Source organism: Entelurus aequoreus, linkage group LG03 (assembly GCF_033978785.1).
Source record: "Entelurus aequoreus isolate RoL-2023_Sb linkage group LG03, RoL_Eaeq_v1.1, whole genome shotgun sequence".
NCBI classification, from domain to species: Eukaryota; Metazoa; Chordata; class Actinopteri; order Syngnathiformes; family Syngnathidae; genus Entelurus; species Entelurus aequoreus.
Window position 1 is genome coordinate 17,062,635 of NC_084733.1, and position 22,158 is coordinate 17,084,792.

The 22,158-nt window shown below is 39.3% G+C and overlaps 2 protein-coding genes across 4 annotated transcripts in view; both read left to right on the forward strand.

Moving 5' to 3' along the window:
* Window positions 1-18,333, forward strand: part of usp40 (ubiquitin specific peptidase 40) — a 28,632-nt gene extending 10,299 nt beyond the window's left edge. The window contains exons 9-32 of one of the 2 annotated variants that reach the window (XM_062041382.1): window positions 307-414; window positions 4,383-4,553; window positions 4,634-4,769; window positions 4,848-4,929; window positions 6,744-6,915; window positions 6,987-7,071; window positions 7,148-7,218; window positions 7,301-7,683; window positions 7,763-7,904; window positions 7,974-8,022; window positions 10,847-10,900; window positions 11,074-11,162; window positions 11,246-11,332; window positions 11,915-11,951; window positions 12,030-12,094; window positions 12,244-12,318; window positions 12,577-12,732; window positions 12,815-12,937; window positions 13,027-13,088; window positions 14,886-15,099; window positions 15,178-15,273; window positions 15,361-15,452; window positions 15,896-16,012; window positions 18,190-18,333. In XM_062041382.1, coding sequence (XP_061897366.1) covers window positions 307-414; window positions 4,383-4,553; window positions 4,634-4,769; window positions 4,848-4,929; window positions 6,744-6,915; window positions 6,987-7,071; window positions 7,148-7,218; window positions 7,301-7,683; window positions 7,763-7,904; window positions 7,974-8,022; window positions 10,847-10,900; window positions 11,074-11,162; window positions 11,246-11,332; window positions 11,915-11,951; window positions 12,030-12,094; window positions 12,244-12,318; window positions 12,577-12,732; window positions 12,815-12,937; window positions 13,027-13,088; window positions 14,886-15,099; window positions 15,178-15,273; window positions 15,361-15,452; window positions 15,896-16,012; window positions 18,190-18,196 — 2,673 coding nt within the window. In that variant the 3' untranslated portion in view covers window positions 18,197-18,333. The remainder of the gene's footprint in view (window positions 1-306; window positions 415-4,382; window positions 4,554-4,633; window positions 4,770-4,847; window positions 4,930-6,743; window positions 6,916-6,986; window positions 7,072-7,147; window positions 7,219-7,300; window positions 7,684-7,762; window positions 7,905-7,973; window positions 8,023-10,846; window positions 10,901-11,073; window positions 11,163-11,245; window positions 11,333-11,914; window positions 11,952-12,029; window positions 12,095-12,243; window positions 12,319-12,576; window positions 12,733-12,814; window positions 12,938-13,026; window positions 13,089-14,885; window positions 15,100-15,177; window positions 15,274-15,360; window positions 15,453-15,895; window positions 16,013-18,189) is intronic. The other variant, XM_062041383.1, reaches the window with a different exon arrangement.
* On the forward strand, window positions 15,430-18,811 carry LOC133646228 (fatty acid-binding protein, brain-like). Of its 2 annotated transcripts, XM_062041391.1 has the most exons (5): window positions 15,430-15,452; window positions 15,896-16,012; window positions 18,190-18,362; window positions 18,429-18,530; window positions 18,647-18,811. In XM_062041391.1, the coding sequence occupies exons 2-5, from the start codon at window positions 15,997-15,999 to the stop codon at window positions 18,695-18,697; spliced, it is 342 nt and encodes a 113-aa protein (XP_061897375.1). In that variant the 5' UTR covers window positions 15,430-15,452; window positions 15,896-15,996; the 3' UTR covers window positions 18,698-18,811. The 2 variants fall into 2 exon arrangements, with proteins under 2 accessions (XP_061897375.1, XP_061897374.1); XM_062041390.1 differs by lacking the exons at window positions 15,430-15,452; window positions 15,896-16,012 and adding an exon at window positions 16,019-17,546.
* Window positions 18,812-22,158: the final 3,347 nt, after the last annotated feature.

Consider the following 22,158-nt stretch of genomic DNA (forward strand, 5'->3'; position numbering starts at 1 on the left):
TATTAAACTTAGACTTAGACTTCCTTTTTATTGTCATTAAAATTTTACCCTTAACAGTACAGATAAGAACAAAATTTCGTTGCATTAGCTCATGGTAGTGCAGGATAAAAAAGCAATAAGGTGCAGATATAAATAAATAGATTACTGTACAGATAAATATATTGCACTTTTGCATATGCATCCAGGTTTATGGATGTATATTATATTGTCTTTATATTCCAGCAAGTTAATCAAAGGAGATTCTTTTGATTTTGTTGTCAGTAAAGCTACTAAACCATTCCCTTCATTTCCCGCTTTGTTTTGTAGGAGCCCTCAAAGAGCATCCTATTTGACCAACTGGGCCAGAAAGTCATGGAAAAGATTGGTTCCTCCTGGAGTAAATCTTTCAGGAAAAACTGTGGCTCCATTGGCAAGGTGTTATTTTTAATCACCCCTTCAACGTACAAGAAGACTTTATGTGGTCGGTTAGTTTAGTTTTCTCCCCCATGTCCTTAGTACTAGTTGCCTTAGTTAGCAGGATAACTGAGAAACCAAGTTAGCTTAGGTACCAGACTAACAAATGGTCACCAGTCTCTTAGAAAACAATCCACAAAATGAGTAAGTGAATTACACAAAAAAAGGCTTAACCAATTTTTTTGTAAGATTGTTGGCTAAATATAACAGACTTCTGCAAAAGTGGTTCGAGCTGTATCTCAACTTTCAAGCTTAATTGGTTGTGTGATGGAGTGTTTAACTCAAATTACTTGTATCTTAAATCAACGTTGACCATTGAAGTCAATTGGCGTTTGACACCCCCAAAACACCACCATTTTAACATGAAACATTCCCTTTGAAAAGAAGAACAACTTGGATAAAACATATTCAATGAAAAACAATACAATAGAATGTAGTACAAAAAAATAAAGTAGTTTTATGAAGTAATGTAGCAGCATTTACCTTGGAAAGCAGATTTGTACGGTATCTTCTCTGAGCTGCATCTCAATCAGCAGCTTCACCATATTTCCATGGATAAATGTCCACATTTTAGATATTATTTTAACATCTTTGACTGGTGTTAGACTCCTCCTGCTTTAGTATGGTGCAGACTAATGCTACGCTCAGACTGTTGCCTACATACACTGTCTTGCTTTTGATGATTTCTTTATTTAATTCAATTAATTCCACTTTTTCTGTTCAGCACTGTCCACCTCACATGCTTGGAAACACAAAGTTATGTCGATCTCTAGCTATAAGCCAATGCTAGCGAGTAAGACCAGATGTTTTGAACGTTTATTGGGTTGTTCACTGTGACATTTGCTACGCCAACTAATGGTAGGGATGTTTGTAGCTCCAAATTTTGTTGGCAACTTCAGGCACAACAATTAGCTGAGGGACGACTCTTATCTCAAAACACTCTGAAGTTTAGGCACCACTCTAGTTAGGTTTTTAATGACCGTTATTTAGGACTGCAATCTATCTGTGGCGGTGGGCTGCAGGGGGCGGACTAAATGACCTCTAATTTGCACAATTGGCCATGACGCATGTGCTTGTAAATTTTATGGACGCCGTGGGAAACAAGGTGAGCAAAAAAACATGGAACGCAAATAAAATGTGTAGAAATCTAAATACCTTTTTTTCCTAAACAAGATAGACCCCCTGGTAATGCTTTTCGATGAGGGGGCGGAGTGGAGGGGCACAGCATGACCTGCTGCTACTTGAGAAAAGTAATACGTTTTTCATGTTTGTCTTCAAAGGTGTCCAATAAGAGCAGAAAAAATTGCTATTGATATTGTAGAGGGGTTTGAAAACTTGCTAGATATGGCTAAGTTGGCAACACTGATTCCTCCTGTTTTGTCTTCTTCTGTGGTAGACCTGTTTTCGTAGGAGAGGTATGATGCCCCCTACTGTATAGAGTTGTAACAGCAAGCTACATTCACACACTGTCACACAATTGTCACGGCTTGTTACACCAGGCCATGCCTTATTTTGAGTTTGTTGGCATATTCCTGTGTACGAGGATTTAGTTCCAGTGTAGCACTCTTATTTTGGTTTCTCTTCCTGTTTTAGTTTGTCCTTCTCCTGCCTCAAAGCTGTTAGGTCCACCTGAATTGAGTTAGTAATTAACAGCCTATTTAAGCCAGCCTCGCATTTAGTCAGCGCTCGAGAATTGACTGCTGTGGCAAGCTGTTCTTTCTTTTCACGCCTTGCCGTAAGTGTAGTCTTGTTTTGCGTTTCCGTATAGTCTTTTTGTGCGCTCCTAACTGCACTAGTGTTCTCTCTTTTCGTGCACACTCCTGCACGAGAGTGTTTATGTAGAGTTTGACTACTGGTGTTATTAAATATTCTTTTACCTGCAAGCTGCATTCGTGCATTCCAATTTGCATCTCGAAATCACGACAACTACCGCTAACATGCTGCCCCGCAAGCGTGGCAACAATGTGTTTGTGAGCACAGGTAGAGCCAACTCTATTTGTGACGGTCCAAATGTATTTGTTGCGGCTTGCCCCAAATACATAATACATTTTATATCTGGAAAACACTGAATTGAATGGGAAAAACACTGCTCAGATGTTATACTAGCTCACCAGTACTTTTGTTTAGTTAGCAGGGTTACGACCACAAATATTCCTGAATTTTTCCGTGAAACAATCCAGCTAGCTAGTTATTTAGTTAAATTGGTTTGTTAGGTCAAACCAAACTCTGAACATCTAGACAAAGGAAGAACCTATTACATTGAACAAAAATATAAACGCAACACTTGTTTTTGCTCCCATTTTTCATGAGTTGAACTCGGAGCTCTAAAACTTTTACTATATACACAAAATACCTATTATTTTCAAATAGTGTTCACAAATTGTCTAAATCTGTGTTATTGATCATTTCTTCTTTGCCAAGATAATCCCTACCACCTCACAGGTGTGGCATATCAAGATGCTGAATAAACCGCATGATTATTGCACAGGTGTGCCTTAGGCTACCCACAATAAAAAGCCACTCTGAAATGTGCAGTTTTATCACACAGCACAATGCTACAGATGTCGCAAGTTTTGAGGGAGCGTACAGTTGGCATGCTGACTGCAGGAATGTCCACAGAGCTGTTGCCCGTGAATTCAATGTTCATTTAATCTCTACCCTAAGCCGTCTCCAAAGGCGTTTCAGAGAATTTGGCAGTACATCCAACCAGCCGCGCAACCACGGACCACGTGTAACAACACCAGCCCAGCCCCTCCATGATCGTCTGAGACTAGCAACCTGGACAGCTGCTGCAACAATTGGTTTGTACAACCAAATAATTTCTGCACAAACTGTGAGAAACCGTCTCTGGGAAGCTCATCTGCATGCTCGTCGATCTCATTGGGGTCTCGACTTGACTGCAGTTTGAAGTTGGCAAATGCTCACATTCCATGGCGTCTGGCATGTTGGAGAGGTGTTCTAACTGATGAATCCCGGTTTTCACTGTTCAGGGCAGATGGCAGACAGCGTGTGTGTGGTTTCGTGTGGCAGAGCGGTTTGCCGATGTCAACGTTGTGAATCGAGTGGCCCATGGTGGGGAGGGGGTTATGGTGCGGGCAGGCTTATGTTATGGACAACAAACGCAAGTGCATTTTATTGATGACATTTTGAATGCACAGATATACTGTGATGAGATCCTCAGACCCATTGTTGTGCCATTCACTTGAGACCATCTGCATGGCCCCATGTTGCATGGATTTGTACACAATTCCTGGAAGCTGAAAACATCCCAGTTCTTGCGTGGCCAGCATACTCACCGGACATGTCACCCATTGAGCATGTTTGGGATGCTCTGGATCGGCGTATATGACCGCCTGTTCCAGTTCCTGCCAATATCTAGCAACTTCGCACAGCCATTGAAGAGGAGTAGACCAACAATCAACAACCTGATCAACTATATGCGAAGGAGATGTGAGGCAAATGGCGGTCACACCAGACACTGACGACTTTTCTGACCCACCCAGACTCCCAATAAAGCAAAACTGCACATTTCAGAGTGGCCTTTTATCGTGGGCAGCCTAAACCACACCTATGCAATAATCAAGTTGTTTAATCAGCATCTTTATATGCCACACCTGTGAGGTGGGATGGATTATCTTGGCAAAGAAGAAGTCTCAATAACACAAATTTAGACAGATTTGTGAACAATATTCCAGAGGAATAGGTCTTTAGTGTATATAGTAAAAAACCAAATCATTAAAAACGGGAGTGTTGCATTTATATTTTTGTTCAGTATACATTCAGTTGTAGATCAAGGAATTTAATTTCACTCAACTTTGCCTATCTGCGCTGTGTCGCAGTGACCCACCAAATGCAACAGATGGGAGCTTCGTTACTTTACCTCCTCTTTACAGTACCGGACTAAACTGCTTTCTTTTTCTATGAATCAGTTCCTACAGTCACACAATGATGTTTTCATGATGGTATCCAACGGTACCCGCGTGGCACTGAAGGCAAACCCGCCTAGCCCGATCATGATCGAGCCCCCCGCACAAGCAGATCCCTCCACGAATGCTTGTCCAGATAGTGTCGCTGTTGATGGACCAAAGCCTGAGCCAGAGGTGTGCAACAATGCCATGACTTTAATCTTGCATGAAGAGATTTGAAGCGAATGGCTCATGTGCATCTTCTGTATCTTCAGGGTGACCACTGGTTTGACTTAAATGACTCCGCTGTGGCCTCCATCGGAGTGTCGGACATAGAGAAGCAGTTCCAGGGCAAAGAGAGTGCCTACATGCTGTTCTACAGAAAAACACAGCTGCGCCGGCCCAGTGAAGGTAACGGACTCATGCTGAACAGTGATATAGATATGGAGTATATAGCACAGACTATCCTTTATCTGTCTTCCTTTGCAGCGCTCCGCTGTCCTGAATACAAAGTTCCTCATCACCTCATACAGATGGCAGAGAAAGAGAACATCAAACTGCAGCAGATGCGGTACAGAATCACATTTTATAACTACAGCAGAGCCACGTCGACTTGTGGTTCGGCATTCACACCCATGCATATTCTCAGATTTCTTCTCTCTGCTTTAAATTGGAAATACTGCATTTTTTAGGGTAACTTAAATAGAAAAGGCATATGATGGCGCTATCTGCAGGAGAAAAGAATGCTGCCGCTATTAGTCTAGCGCTGTCTGACAAGTCAATTTACTAAACGTATTCAAGCAGGAAGACGCTTTGACAAGGTGTGATGATGTGTAACTGCACATTTTTTAAGTAAAAAAACGTACAACTAATTGTTTTTAATGTGCAAAACTGAATTTAAAATGTGTTTTAGTGACTGAAAGATACAGTTGTTGCTCGTTTATCGCAGCTAATTAGTTTAAGGCCTGACCATGGTAAATGCATTTCCATTAAGGAGGATTATTATATTTTATTTGTTATTTGTTATTTTTATAGTTGGAGCATAAACTATTTACAACCCTTATAAATGTTTTGTTAACATAATTAGAGCCTTCTAAACATTAAATAGCACTGATATAGTCACCTTTTTTTTAACTAATATAGTAGCCATGAGTGTGTTCTACTGTAGAATACATTACTCACCGTTAGCCCAGAGGATCCTCCAAGCATCCTTGCTATGGCTGTCACCCGGCCACTACAACGTGGAAATACTTTGTCACATCCTGGGTAATTCCTCTGGGCTTTAATGTGCTGTAACCACGGCTATCTGTTGTTCTGTGAAAATTTGGTCAGATTGACAGTCACAGCTACGACCATTAGCCGTGTTGTTAGCATTGCGTGCCCTCCGTTGTCATTCCACATCGCTCCTGCAAATGCTTATCAATGTCATGTGGAGCTGATGATGTGAAAGATGAAATGAATCAACAAAGTTAATCTCTACTTAGCATTGTCCGGACAGCTGCTGATAGCAGTCTTGTTAGCATTAAGTGTTGCGCCGAGTCACATCGAGTCCTGATGCATTTTGCGTCTCGCCGCCAGAGGCTCGCCAACATGGAGATGTTATTGTTGAAGCACGTGTTAAAGATTAAGTTGATCGAAACGTTTTCTGCTAAAAGTTGGTCAACTTGATGGTCGCTGTTAAGATAAGCCGCCAGGTTGTTGTTGGCTGTTTCCCCTTAACTGGAAGTTCCGCTTAGTGAATATTTTTATCGATTGCCACAGTACAATATGATACAAAATATAAGTATTGACTTAATACTTAATTTAAAAATTTTTTACAATGTGCTTTAAAAAATCTGCAATGTATTTGATACGGAATATTTGAAGCAAGATGTGGCGAAGGGCGACTGTATATTATAGGGTTTAGAGCAGGTTTGTCCAAACTGCGGCACGGGGGCCATTTTTGGCCTGTTCTGAAAATAAATGATTATATTATTAATGAGGTATATTAAATATAACAACAATTAGCTTTGTCACTTATAACACAAAAAATATAATAGTTTTTTTTCCAAATAACATATTCTGATGTACATTAAATTGGTTTTAGCATCTCTAATGTACAAAATGTATCAAAGTGGCCCCCACATTTTTTCTTCAGTATGCAACCCTCTGTAGAAAATGTTTGGACACCCCTGGTTTAGATGATCAAAAATAAGCATTTTAGGGCTTTTTAGGCTGCGTAAGGTTCTTGGAATGTAACCACTTGGAACAAGTAGCAGGGATTTACTGTATCACAATAAAGTCATGACCACCTATATACCGTGAAACCTGAGCAATACTAAAACTTATTACTGTGCACTCACAAGTTATTAATGACTTTAAGTGCTCTAAATGTTTCCATCTCAGGGCGGAGTATGATGCCAGTAATAACAGCGTTGAGCTTCGTCTCCACCTGGCGTCCTCTTACAGGCTAATAAACGGAGCTCTGCAGCCTCTCAGCAAAGAGTCCAATGTAGCTGCCACACTCTCATTTGATCGCAGAAAGACTGTTGGAGACTTGCGGTTGGCTATATATCAGGTAAGATAATTTAAATAAATACTTGATGTCCATAAGCAGGCAGATGTATAAGCAATACACGTTGCTGTTAGGAACAGGAGTTATGGGAAGGAGACATGGCTCTGACTGTGGCCAAGATGCTTCCAGCAGGCCTCCACCTGTACAATACTCTCACAGGTTGGACAGTAAACAGAATATCTCTGCTTTTGATTTGATGAAATATTTTTGTAACGCATATTTTTACTTGTTGTAGATGACAATGTCTCGCTGTACAGTGCCGGCCTCCGTGCAAACTGTGACTTGTTTGTTTGGAACGGCCGAGAGGTAAGAAGCTGGTAAAAGACACAGGCAGCTTCCTACTTCTGTTGCAGCATGAAGTTAAAACTACACACTCGAATCTTCTCAGGTATGTGGTGCAGGTGTCCTAACCGGAGCAGAGTGGGAGCCGGTGTTGCTAACAGTCGTCCGACCTTTTGGAGACCAGGAGGGGGAGGAGTTTGAAGAGGCCACAGGCAGTGTGGACAGCGGCGGGCTTAAAAAGGAGGCCAGAGCGTTTGCAGGCGGCGTCACCCTTGGGGAGTTACGGGAGGCCCTGGGCCAGCCTGCCGGGAGTCTGCTGTGTCAGGAGCGCTCTGTGGCTAAAGTAGGAGAGCTTGGGGCGGGCGAGGGGGGCGGTGCTAGCGGATGGCGAGTGTTCCCCCCTAATGACATGCAGCGGACTCTAAAGGAGCTGTCGCTGAAAGATGGAGACGCTCTATTGGTGCTGGAGCCGCAGTCATTAGAAAGCAGGTGTAGCACGTGTCTGTTATTAACTTGATAATGGCAGTGTTTTATTTTTTTTAAACCCCGCCCCGTCTGTTTCGTTCAGCATGTTCACGCTGAACGGAGACGTGATCACCGTGACAACGCCATCAGACTGTCGCTGGCTCCAAGTGGAGTTTCGACCACATGGCGGCGGAGGAGGCGATGCAAATGAGAGGATAGTCAGGGTTCCTGCAGCAGGATATATGGTCGGTCACTTTGGCACTTTTGTTTTTTCCTGTTCACCATTGCTGATTTTTGGTTGTGTGCGTCTGCAGCTGCTGTGTGACGTGAAACAGAGGGCCATAGAGGAGCTGCAACTCCCAGGTAATAATCCCAGTTTACAACAACTCACAATTCGATTCTGATTCAGAATCGATTCCTGATTCAACTTGATTCTCAAAAAACAGGTTACATGTTACAAAAGCTCATACTGGCTGTTGTTCAAAACTGCTTTTTAAAAATCGATTCTTAAAAATGTTAAATCGATCCACAATCATAATGGCGATTTTGATGTCAATCAATTTTTTTTCTGGCAAACCTATTAAATAATGTTATTAAGCCATTCTGTTTAAAACAACTTTTTGTCTTGCTTTCCCCTATTCTACGATGGTGTATCAATGTTAAAATTAATGAAATTTCATACAAATAATTTTGTATACTATTATCAGGTAAATGCATAGAAAAGCCTTTGTAATAATAAATATTGCAAATACAATATTTGTATTTATATTTTATTGTATGTTTCTTATTTAACATTTATAATGTGATTAGTTTTTTATTCTATCAATGTATTTGAAATTACTAATGTAAATTCATATATATTAACATATAGTTCCTGTTTTTAAAAAAAAATAATTTTATTTTTGAGAATTAAAAAAAAGTTTATGTATTGTTCAGAAACATGCATCAAAATCACTCTTAAAAAACATTTATTAAATCACATTTAATGCACACTATATCTTTAAACTGATAGATACAATGTTATAAAAATGTGATAGCTTCCAAAATACTGGATACCTTAAGTTCAAAGTTCAAGTCAGAAATGCCAATGCAATGCATTGTGGGTCTTGCTGGACTCTGAATAGCTTATTTGGCTGAATACAAAACTCTGTGCTTAACTGTTTTTCTTTTGAACAAGTTCAAAACATGGCGCGAACGTGCCGCATCATTCTCTGCCACGATCGAATCGTAGTCATGATCGCTTCAGTAAAAAAAATTATTTGGTGAGCTTTTTCTCATTTCCACCGTGAAAGCAAAGCCGAAGAAAGTCGGGTTATGAAACCATTAAAGAGATGGTGAATAACCTGGATAACAGCCGTGAGACGATCAACATGACTTAAAGGGTAACTGCACTTTTTCTGGAATTTTGCCTATCGTTGACAATCATCATGAAAGGCATGACTATGGATGTATTTTTTTTTTAATGCATTCTAACTCATAAATAAAAGTCTGCTTACAGCGGAGGCAATGGGAGGTCCTCTATTCTGCCCATAAAATCCAATAATTAATCATCCAAAAAGTGCCAACAATACTCTATTTACATTTTGTGGTTTGAATATTAAACAAGTTTTAGTGATATTGGTATCATAAGCGCTAACGCAGACAAACTATTAATAGCGGCACCGTGATCACGAGTTTGTGTTGACATGATCAACTGATCAGCTGCATACTTGTTTCCTTGCTCATCAAACGTTATAGTAGATCATAAAATCATGCCTCTCCCCTGGATAGTAGAAGAACGTAGACGTATTACAACAAGTTGGTACACTTTGACAGCCAATTTAGACCTAGGGAATGAGGAGAACCACACGAAAAGACGCTTGGTTCCATGTTTCATCTAAATGGGAATATATGAACATCGTAGCAGTTGACATCCGAATGACAGCAGACCTTGTACAGTAAGTGATGTTGTATTATGTTTGTTGGCTCTCAAAGTCTGCAGTGAGCAGTAATCAGTGATGTTGTTAAAAAGAAAAAAGAAAGCGAACATTGTGATGCGTATTTGAAATTAATGTGCCACATATGCTTAAAATTGGCAAAATACTTAAATATTCATTATTATAAATGAGCCTGTTACTACATTACATACATACTTCCATCATGTATATAACACCTTAATGGAGGTGTTTGAATCTTTTTAAGGGCTTTATAGGCAGAATAGAGTGGCTCCCATTGGCTTCATTGTTGGCGAACTTTTGATCGCATGTATTTACTGTTTGTAATGCATTAAAAAACTATATCCGTCATGTCTTTCATAATGATTGATAACATAAGCAAAATTCCAAAAAAGTGCAGTTCCCTTTCAATGCAATCACCTGGTACATGGTGTGTTCAAGGCATTTTTTACACAGGTAAATTAAGCCTGTTTTATTCTGTTCAGTACAATGTTGCCGTTCGCTAAGGTAAGCAAAGCGAGCTGCGGGTTACAAACAATATACAGTATTTGGGGAAAAAAGCTATACCGCTATTCATAGATCAATAATTGAGAAGACTTTAAATATTTCACTCATTAATGCACAGTCTATTTCAGATTTGATTTATAGTTGGTTTAAAACAAATGTATCCAGGAGACATCACACAGTGACTTATCTCTGAAAGGACGATAGTCTTCTCTTGCTGATGTAAAAGGTTTTGCACACACCCGAAGTTTGTTTTACCGACGTTGCATTTCGAAATGTTTCGCCTATATAAAAACTGACTCCGTTGACAATTGATATAAATGACACGTTCGGCAGCTTGCTCAAATCTCGTTTATTCATTGGACGTGTTCATTTGGATCAGTTCCACCAATTGTACTTATTTTTTAAGGTGGCGAGCCTTTGGAACAGGGTCCAGTTTAATTCGGTACAGTCCCGAGATTTTTTTTTATTTCGTACGATCCATGTTCAGTTTGTTGCACTCTCTCACATAACAGCTGGTTGAGTACAGCCATCTAAACAAAACCTACGTCCAGCTACAATGGCTACCCAGCCCCCACAATGCATTGGGAAGGCACGTGCCCTTTTCGAGCCCTGTAGGATTGTTCTGACGCCGTCCCCTATACTGCTCACACTCACTAGGGGCATATTAGCGTAAGATCGAGATTACAATGATATGCAGTGATGAGTCAACATTTTTTTCCTTAATGGTGTCCCTCTTCCCTCACCAGATTCACAGTACTGTCTGAGGCAGGTGGACAGCGCAGGGAAACTCCTTCCTCCAGGTATTCTATTTGATGTGCACACAGGCTGGAAATTCCCTCCCACTTGCTCCCTCTATCACCCTCTAATTTTGGCCCCTCATTAAACTCTTAAAAACTACACCTTCCTTGTCATTTCCTACCTTTTGAGCTCATGGAACTTTTTTTAACGTCCCCCCCTCTGGTTGTTTGAACAGTGTGCGAGGAGCTGAGCGTGCGGGACGCGGGCGTACGACTCATGTCCACCGTGATTCTTTGTCTGGGATGCGCCCCTCAGGCCTCGCAGGTTTGTTGTATTATTTTTATGTGAACTCCAGCACAGGTGCATCATCAATCATGTGTCTCAAAGGTAAACACTGTTTACTGCAGCTTTTCCTGCACTTCTCTGTGGGTGCAGCGCCCTCTGCTGGAATAGAGATGGACATAATTGTAGAGAGGACTTGCACTGTTAAAGAGGTAAGTAAATACAATTTGTTTTGTGAGAATTGTTGACTTCCAATATTTTTTTGGAATTTTTTATCATTTATACTGTGCATTTAATTTGTTTTTTTATATTGTTTTTTTAAATTTGTATTAATATTGTATATATTTTTTAGTTTTATTAATGATCATAATTTTACTTTAATACTAATTTCCAATAAAATGTGTTTTAACTGCTGTCTCCAGCATAAACTATTTTACTATTATACATGTTTTACCATGAATTGACTAAAGTGGAAGTTGAAAAAAAGTTTCAATCAATCGAAGTGTAAAACTTAGTTAAGCATGCACTGTATAACAAAACCTGAAATAAAATAATACTACTCAATCTTTGAAGACACCTGACTGACCTGTGCATAGCGATACTGCTACCTTGTGGATTTCATAGTGTTAAGGCAATTTTCTTAGTTTATTTGCCTGCTAAAAAGATGTTTGCCATTAGTATTTAATTGTACTGCATGTACTGACACCTATGGTTATGAGTACTCTTTTACCATCAATAGCATCACAAAAAAGCAAACATGAAGCATTTCATTTCTTTTTTTGGTTTACTTGCAGTGTCTACAGGCAATGCTGGATGCCGTTGGACTCGAAGGTAAGCCATATTTAATTTAATAGCAGTATTAAATATACATTTACAACTGCTAAAGTCTGGCTTAAAATGTTTTTGCAGGCACCTGTTGGCACTTGAGGAGGCTTGATTGGTGCGAAGAGGTGGGCGAGGCGCTGCTTGACGAGGTGGGTTGTCTTAATCAAGTATTGCTGCTGATTAGGTGTAATTTCACACTATTTTTAGGCATTTGCATATTTTAAAAGCAGCGCAGCCTCATTTGAACTTGTGCATCCTTCAATATTGTCGTCATGGCAACAACACGTTTCCTCCTCAGAATGCTTCTTTGTCCGTGTTGAACATAAACAATGGAGAGATGTTAGTCGTCGCAGAAGGACAACTTCCTCCAAAGGTAGTTCCACCTTTCTATATTGTTTATGGTTGTATTTTAGTGTCGCTCAGATGGTAGGGCGCCCGTCCAGAAACTTGAAGGTTCCTGGTTTCTTGGGCATGACACTTCACCCACCTTGCTCCTAGCACCAGCCACACTGGTGTTAATGTAGCTTACCATCACCAGTGTGGATCTATAATACATGTAAAGTGCTTTGTTTCACTAGAGAAAAAGAGCTATATAGTTGTAATTGACTTTACTTCACTTTTTTGCAATCAGGGTTTTGTTAAGCTGTCCATGTGGCTCCATCTGGATGCGACGAGCAAGTTGACCAACAAGATCCACGCAGAGGAGCACACCGCTGCACTTCAGCTCACTTGTGTGGGACAAGTGGAGATATGTATGGAAGCCTCTCTGGAGGATCTCAAAACTCAGGTACAGTGGAATTATGGTATTATTTTGACCTCCAATGGCTCTGATTTGTTAAAATGTTGCGTTTTTTTTTTTTTGTCGACAGGTGTTGACACTTCCTGCTCTCCAGAATATGTGTGTGCCTGCCGCCAGCTTCTTGCGCTTGTGGGAAATGGTGGGACGGACACCAACTCGCATCCTCAGAGGACACCAAGTCACACTCAGGCATGTAGCTCCTTTTCTTCAGAGGTGCTTTATACTTGTTTTTTTATTGATGTGTAATAACAACAGAATCACTTTGTTTCCTCCATCAGGAAGCTAAAGCTAAGTAGCGGCACAGACGTTTGCATTCAGCAGCTGCTGAAGGAGGAAGATCTTGGGTGAGGCAGCTTAAATGTTAATGTTGCACTTTCAGGACTTGAAGAGGGTTTTAAAAATGTGAATTACTTTTAAAACCTTAGATGTGCTTTTAAGATCAGACAGGTTCCTATTAATATTGTGTAAAAAGTCAATTAAATAATGACAGGGCTCTTCATATGTAGTTTTACCGTAGAACCTATTCTTCCTGTTCCGCTGCTGGCAAGAATATGATGGCAAAACTTCCAACATGATCGCAGTGGCTCCTGTGGCACACAGCAACGGTGCTTGTCTTGTGAGGTAGAGATACTGAGTTTGAATCCCGGTCGGAGTTGATTTTGGAAGGTTTATAAATGTATGTTTTAATGATGTAAAATGTTTTGTTCATCCAAAATGATTGAACAATTTATTTCCAAATAATTTGTTTTAGTGCAAAACATGCATCAAATTAAATTCACGTTTGGTTAGAAAAAAAAAACAGAAATTGTTTTACATAAATAAAATACTTAAAAATGTGTAAAGGGGAGAGGGGGCTTCCAAATAAAGTTCATCTTAGGGCCCCAAATTATAACCTGACTTGCCAGATCCTTGTAGTTCGCTGAGCTCTACACAAGAATCTGGGCTCGAAGACAATGCAAACTCCTTCAAGATAGCAAAAAATAATGAACCAATCAGGATCGCCGGGCGGGATTTCATAGATGTGACGTAGTGCAGAAGCGACTGTTAGATTCAAACAACAATGGCGGCGCGCAGCGAGGAGTCGTGTGCTGACATATTTTCTTTGCACAAACGACATCGATCGTCTACTGACATTGCTGCGTTGTTTCAGTAAAAGTTCTCTAACTTTTCGCTCTGTCGTTATCAAATATGTCTGCTGTTCTATTTTGGATTTCCCAGCGTTGCTCTCATCAGCGTCACGGGTTGATTTCGATGAGTGGTTGAAGTAGCACATCATTCAAGATAACGGACAAGTGGTTTATCCAATCACATACAGTGAAATACATCTCTTATTGAGAAGTCCCAGATTCTTGTGTGGAGCTCAGCGAACTACAAGGATCTGGCGAGAGTCAGCTTACCCAAATTAGCCTGTGGCTGCAATGGTAGTCACATTCAATGTAACGTTACTGACACCTAGTGACCAGTGTACAGTACTACATACCACAAAAAAACACCATAGATTTTTGCAGCAAAATCTAATAAATCCGATAAGACTATAAAAATACTTAGTCAAAGATAGCCCTAATAATTGCAATCCATATTTTGTCAACCAATCCTATGCAGTTGTTTTTTTTGTATATTCATATACGATAAATAATTTATAATTGACTCGTTTGTAGATTTGTCTCATTCTACATTTCCAAAAATGTTTATATTATTGAAATAGTAAAAAAAAAAAAAAAAAGTTTATATTATTATATTGATTGAATGTATATGAATTATGTATGTATGTATATATATATTATTGCAGTTAGGCAGCACGGTGGGCAGGGGTTAGTGAGTGTGCCTCACAATACGAAGGTCGTATGGCCCATGACTGCGTGGGTTCCCTCCGGGTACTCCGGCTTCCTCCCACCTCCAAAGACATGCACCTGGGGATAGTTTGATTGGCAACACTAAAATTGGCCCTAGTGTGTGAATGTGAGTGTGAATGTTGTCTGTCTATCTGTGTTGGCCCTGTGATGAGGTGGCGACTTGTCCAGGGTGTACACCGCCTTCCGCTCCAGCCCCCCCCGCGACCCCGAAATGGATGGATTATTACAGTTACCTTCTTCTTGTGTTCTACAGAGTAAGGTTAATGATATATTTTTCCGCTTTCATAGTCCCAAGGAGATACTGCTGAATGTTAAAATGGGTATACCAGGCGAGCGGTCCTACTACTCTACAGAGGAGCTGATTTGGGATGTGTCGCTGGACTCGTCGCCTCGCGGCCTACGCACTTGTGTGGCCGCACGCTACGGCTTATCACCTGACTCTCTGCTGCTGGCTAAACACCATCCAGACAAACATGTCTGGGAGGAAATCATCTCCAGCTGGGTGAGACTAGAAGAATGCTAGTTTTATAGTACCAGAAGTGTTGATGGTTTCATCAAAGACTTGTTTTTTTGTATTCAGAGCCAGCAACTGTCCAAGAAGAAGAAGAAGAAAAAAACTGAATCACTATTAGGAGCACCGTTTCATCTTAAAGATGGTGACCTAATTGGTGTTAAGGTAATAGAAATTTAAAAGAAAATGTTGATTGGGGCATTCCTGTTTGAAATAAAACAATTTATTTGTGTTTGTTTTGTCGATTTACAGAACCTTTTGATTGACAACAAGGACTTCTACACGCAGGAGGACGAACAAGGCCAGCAGAGGCTCAGAGAGCAAACAGAACAACGAAGGAAAGGGTGCGACACGTTGACTTTAGCTCTTTTCACACAGCCTTACGTTGCAGTTTTACTGTTTTTTTCGTGTCAATTCTGCCAACCCTGGTCACTAAGCGATGCAAACAAAATGATCTAGAAGCGAAGTGAGGCGGGGATTTTTGGGTCTTCACGGTAGCATCAAAGCCGTAACAGAGGCGGGACAATGCCTGTGTGAAAGGGGTATTACATTCAACAACTTACACTCGTTTCTACAGCCCTGTTATGTTGAAAGCAATTGTCGTTCACTGCCATGTATTTGCTTGATAGCTGTGGTAGTATCCCGCTGTCACTGTTCTGTGTGAGAAGCACAGAGAAGTTACTGCTAGTTCTACCTCTCCGTCACTGATGCGTCGATTTTGAGCCGTGTGTGAAAGATGCTTGGTAATCATGACGTTTTTTGTTTATTATTTTTATGATTGAAATAGAGAGCAGGCTGAAGGAGATTCATACTGTGCCGGATCACACAAGAAGGCCGGAGGAGACGAGAGGACCAAATTGAAAAAGCCAGAAGTGGCGCTGTCAATCAATGTTGGCGTCTTCAGGTAGCACGACACTGCCTCTGGAGCTTGGACATGTCTCTACTACCTGTAACTTACACGCACACACAGTCAGGTGCCATGTTGCATTTGGGACAATCCTTTGGGTGGCCATTGTCCCCTCCCCCAAAGACTACACTTTATAATCTGTACTTATCCCTAAATCTTTACTGTTGTTAATATGATGGTTATCAATCACTTGTTTTCTCTTTTTTTATTGTCATGCTGACCCTCAGGAAAAAAGAACTTGTTAGGCTGAATGCAGTACCTTATTTCATGTTTTTACGAGCCTACAGGGATGATAACCAAAAAGATCAGGGTGACTTTTGTTAACCAGCCAATGTGGACTTACAACTTTAGTTTTATCATTATAATCTTCCTGCTAGTGATGGATGATGATGTAATTAAGCACCATTGGATATTTTAGGGGGGGGGGGGCGGATAAGGGCCTTTACATTGATTTGTATCCTCCCTACCTCACTCTTTGCCTCTCAGTCTACCTCTGCTTTCCCCCTTTTTATTACACGAAACAACACATTGAGAAGCAGCAAAAACAAAAATCTCATTCACTTGGGTTAATTAATTCAATTGTGCAATTTGAGAACAAAAATAATTTTTATAACCTTAATGACAGCTAATACACAGATATGTGTGAAGAGACCTTGTATTTAATGTTGGGAATTTAAATGTTCTTGCATGCGCTTGGTGTGAACTTCTAGTATAATTAAATACAAGTGAGGTTTGTTTTGAAGCTTCATTTGAATAATCCGGCATCAATTAGGCTGGCAATTATTTGTTTTTGTTTTTATTTTTTCTTCTTCTGTCTCCCCATACATTTAAAAGTATGGTATTTGATTGTGTATGTTTATTCATTTAACCGTTTACTGTCAAAAAATACATTTGTGTCAAATTTAACCCTCCAAAACAAATATTTTAACAACAATAAATATGTACTTTATTGTCACTCCTGTCAAGCTTTTTGCTAAAAGTGTGCATATTTAGTTTAGTTTCATGCTTGCAATTGTTTAGTCATATATTTAACGCTTATTTGAGTTAGCATTGGCACACGGCGCCTTGTTGGAATAATAACCAACAATCTCAAATTAATCGATATGTGAATGTGTACCTAATGCGGTCTATTTAAGAAAATAGTCAGCAATTTAATTTTGTAAATGTTTTGTCTACATTATACGGGGAAATCCCTGTTATAATCGTTACATTGTCAATTACCGTAACCATCTGCACTTGTAAATTATTCCTTACTACCCATCGAGTCATTTTTAGTATTTTCTGGCTTATTTCTGACCAATCGGAAGCGACGAGGGTTCCGCCAATCAGCTTCCTTGCTGCTGCTTGAGCGCCCGCCTCCTTGCTGGAGTATTTATTTAAGCCAAACCGCACGCGTGGAATTACTAGAGCGAGGCGAAAGGTTGTTTTACGGTCTGGAAAACAATTAAAAGTGCAAACATGGTGGATGCGTTCTGTGCTAAGTGGAAACTGGTCGACAGCAAGGACTTTGATGAGTACATGAAGGCGGTCGGTAAGTTTTATTTAATTTGTTTTAATTTAGAAGTTTGATTGATTGAGACTTTTATTAGTAGATTGCACAGTACAGTACATATTCCGTACAATTGACCACTAAATGGTAACACCCGAATAAGTTTTTCAACTTGTTTAAGTCGGGGTCCACTTAAATCAATTCATGGTACAAATACATACTATCATCATAATGCAGTCATCACACAAGTTAATCATCAGAGTATATACATTGAATTATTTACATTATTTACAATCCGGGGAGTGGGGGGGGGGTTAGGTTTGGTTGATATCAGCACTTCGGCCATCAACAATTGCATCATCAGAGAAATGGACATTGAAACAGTGTAGGTCTGTCTTGGTAGGATATGTACAGCAAGTAGTGGACATAGAGAGATCAGAAAGCATAAGAACAAGTTAATACATTGGATTATTTGATTAGTTACAATCGGGGGGGTGGGATGTGGAAGGGGGAGGGTGTTAGTTTAGGGTTGCAGTTGTCTGGAGGTGTTCTTTTAGTGCTGAGTATGCATGCATTAAGAGGTTACTACGCTCAGGATATAATTTTCAAATATTTTGAAAAAAAAATCACAGTCCTGAAAAAGTGATTTTTTTGACACATTGGTGCCATTTTTAAATAATTGTAGGTATTAATTTTGCTACGAGACAAGTGGGCAACGTGACCAAACCCACTGTGGTGATCAGCAAGGATGGAGACAAAGTGGTGGTGAAGACGCTCAGCACCTTCCGGAACACTGAGCTCTCCTCTAAACTTGGAGAGGAGTTTGACGAGATCACCGCTGATGACCGAAAAGTCAAAGTAAGCCTTCCTTTTTTTATTATTAATATGCATAATACATTAACATTTTTTTTATTTTTTTTACAGTCTATTTTCACTCTGGAGGGTGATAAATTTGTGCACGTGCAGAAGTGGGACGGAAAAGAGAGCAAATTTGAGCGTGAGATAAAGGATGGAAAGATGGTGATGGTGAGTTTATACAAAATTATTGCATTGCATCTAACTTGTGTCTATAAATGTGCACAATAAAACACCTGCCAGTTTTATATTCATGTCATCTATAACGTCTTCTACTGTCTCCCCAGACTTTGACCTGCCAAGGCGCCCAGGCTGTTCGCACGTATGAAAAGGCATAATTTTAGTATCATTTGAGAGGATTCTGTTTTTATGTTGTGTAATTTGCACTGATAAGATGAAAATTGGAGCCTTATATTGTAGAAAAGAAGCCTCAAATAAATAATTACTGTTTGTGTATGTGGAGTTTGTAGACTTAACAGGAACAGGGTGGTCCCTGTAACCTCCTCTTCCCCGGCGCTGACATGACATGACATGACATGACATGGGCTGATGTCACTGCCAGCTTGCAGGAGGGATAATCAGATTTAGGCTGGCAGTGTCATTGCAACATTCGATCGGCGTGGGCCAACCCTCGCAGTACATGGCATGACACGTAATGCTCGCCTGCCAATACTCGCCTCTGCTTAGTCATGCAGTGTTTTTGTGTTTGCATCCCAAAATGAGTCTGTGTGTGCGCAATGAACATGTGCCAACTCGAGTGGAAGTAGGCGTAATTGTGTCCTGTGTGCTGCTGTGTTTAGTGGAGTGTTGCTGCTGGCGCTAATCTTCCCAAAGGAGCGGTGAAGTTTCCTCTGTTGGAATCTGTGTCAGCAGCACAGCTAAGTGACCTCAAGTAACCCCTCTCTGACCTCATAGGACAATCATTTAGATTAGGGGTGTCAAACACCTTTTCATTGAGGCCACATCGCAGTTATGGGCTGCTTTTAACAATGAGTAATATATGAATATACATGTGTATATATATAATTAACAATCTTTTTTTTTTGCATAAACTGCAAAAAATATTTAAATTTTACTTTAAAAAACGGCCGCTCTGTCACCAGAATTTTACAGTAAAAGCAGTTTTTTACAGCATTATAAAAAAATGGAATGAATGGAATGGAGAAACAATACCACTGTTTTTAGTGGTAAAATTTAAGCAACAGCTGGCAGTTTGTTTTTTTTACCGTAAAGTTTTTTTTTTTTTGTTTGTTTTTTAATGTTTCAGTGTCTTACTGTATATGGGAAAAAAACGGTACCAAAGTAGATTTTACGGTAAAAAAGTCAGTCGGCGGAATTTAACGGTAAAATCTATTGGCAATTTTACAGTCTACAATTTGATTGATAATTTGTTTTGAAATCATAAGTCGAGCAGATATTAAAGTGCAGTATTTATCTTTATTTTAACAAAAAATATTTAAATTTTAATTTAAAAAACGGCCTCTCAGTCACCACAATTTTACGGTAAACGCAGTGGGTTTTTTACAGCATTATAAAAAAAATGGAATAAATAGAATGGAATGTAGAAACAATACCACTATTTTTAGCGGTAAAATTTAAGCATCAGCTGGCAGTTTGTTTGTTTTTTACCGTAAAATGTTGTTTTAATGTTTTTTTGGTTTGTTTTTTAATGTTTCAGTGTCTTACTGTATATGGGGAAAAAAACAGTACCAAAATAGATTTTACGGTAAAAAACTCAGTCGGCGGAATTTAACGGTAAAATATATTGGCAATTTTACAGTCTACAATTTGATCATTTGTTTTGAAATCATAAGTCGAGCAGATATTTAAGTGCAGTATTTATCTTTTTATTTTAACAAAATATTTTTGGAAGACATATCATATTTTGATTTAGATAATATTGAATTTTAAAAGATATTGCAACACTAGATTGGCCCCAGTGTGTGAATGTGAGTGTGAACGTTGTCTGTCTATCTGTTATGGCCCTGTGATGAGGTGGCGACTTGTCCAGGGTGTACCCCGCCTTCCGCCCGACTGCAGCTAAGAGGCTCCAGCACCCCCTGCGAACCCGAAAGGGACAAGCGGTAGAAAATGGATTGCATGGAGTACATAATTTTTAGTGTCAAAAGGGAAAAGAATGATATATTTAGTAAGAAAAGATTAAGCATTTTATTAACGCATATTTCCAGGCTTTTGCGGTCCACATAAAATTTGGCCCCCGGGCCCTGAGTTTGACACCTGTGATTTAGATCGTCTTCAGTGGAATCTTCTGTCTACTCACTCTTTGAGTGTTTGCAGTAGGTTTTCAGAAACAGCAAAGCACTGCTGTCAGATAAAAAAAATCTTTGCTGTTTTTAAATACCTATTGCAAAACTAATCAGAGCGCTCAGGATCTTTGACGAGAGCAGATGCAGCAGATTCCTAAAAAAAAAAAGCAGCACTTCTGTTATAGTGCTGTTGTTGCAATAGGTCTTAAACAAGGGGGGGGGGGGGTCTTGTAATAAAGCAAGGTCTCTGAGTAGCATCTTTAGGAGGCACTTAAAAAGAGCTGCACTAGCGGGTGTAATTTAATGTGCAGCGTTTCTGTTATATAGAGGATCTTTGACTAGGTGTGTCGCATTATATCTTAAAGAGGCTGTTTGCATTGCAACATTCACACTGATTCTGAGAGGGCGCCAACTTTCCCAATGTATTTTAAACACTATTCGGTAACAGTAGAAGGGATAGTCAAATACAAATAGACGGAATAGAAAATGAAAGAGTGAATTAAACTACATTTCTAGGTATAAAGATTGATGATAAAATGAACTGGAAATCTCATAAAAAAAATATACAACAAAGTGGCAAGAAAACACGTCAATAATGAATAAAGCAAAACATTTTGTAGACCAAAAATACTTAATATTCTCTACTGCTCGCTAGTGTTACCATATTTGAGTTATTGTGCAGAAATATAGGGAAATAACTACAAAAAAACACTTCAGTCATCATTAACCGTGTTACAAAAAAGATCAGTTAGAATAATACATGATGTTGGATATAGAGAACATTAAAGCCCTTCATTCATTGAATCGAAAACACTGAAATTCCACGACATAGTGAATTTGCAAACAGCTAAAATGCTGCACAAAGCAAACTATAACCTGCTACCCAAGAATGTACAACAATTCTTCTCAACTAAAGACAAATATAATCTTAGAGAAAAATGTAATTGAAAACATTTGTATGCACATACAACACTTAAGACCTTCAGTATATCTGTAAGTGGAATTAAATGATGGAATGGATTTACCAAATAACAATGTACTAATAATATAAACCACTTCAAGAAACTCTTCAATCTTAGTGTTTACAAAGTTCAAAGAAGAATCATGATGAACATTCTGAATGTACTTCATTCATTTTCTAGATAATCTTATTTATCTCACCATATGAAATATAACTACTATAATATTTATTTATTTTTAATGTTAGTTATGGAGTAAGAGCAGTGATTCTCGAATTGTGGTACGCCAAAGATTTGATTCATTAAGTAGTGTTTTATTTTCCTATATATAAACATAGTGTTACTGTTTAAACTGTGTGTAATGTTACAGTGGCCCAAAATATTAAATATAGTTGTTAAATAAAACCTATACCTTGTTTTTAATTAATACTTAAGCCTGCTATGCTACTGTATTTCAATGTTGGTAATTGGAGAGCCAAGTGTTTTCTGAGGGGGTACTTGGTGAAAAAAGTTTTAGAAGCACTGCCAGGGGATTTTTGCCTGATGTGTTTGTTGTAGGTCCTTTAAAAACAG

Coding starts and splice junctions, on each gene's coding strand:
- LOC133646228 (XM_062041390.1), top strand. CDS start 17,474: ATGGTGGATGCGTTCTGTGCTAAGTGGAAACTGGTCGACAGCAAGGAC. Junction 17,547..18,189: donor TGAGTACATGAAGGCGGTCG/GTAAGTTTTATT, acceptor AAATAATTGTAG/GTATTAATTTTGCTACGAGA. Junction 18,363..18,428: donor CTGATGACCGAAAAGTCAAA/GTAAGCCTTCCT, acceptor TTTTTTTTACAG/TCTATTTTCACTCTGGAGGG.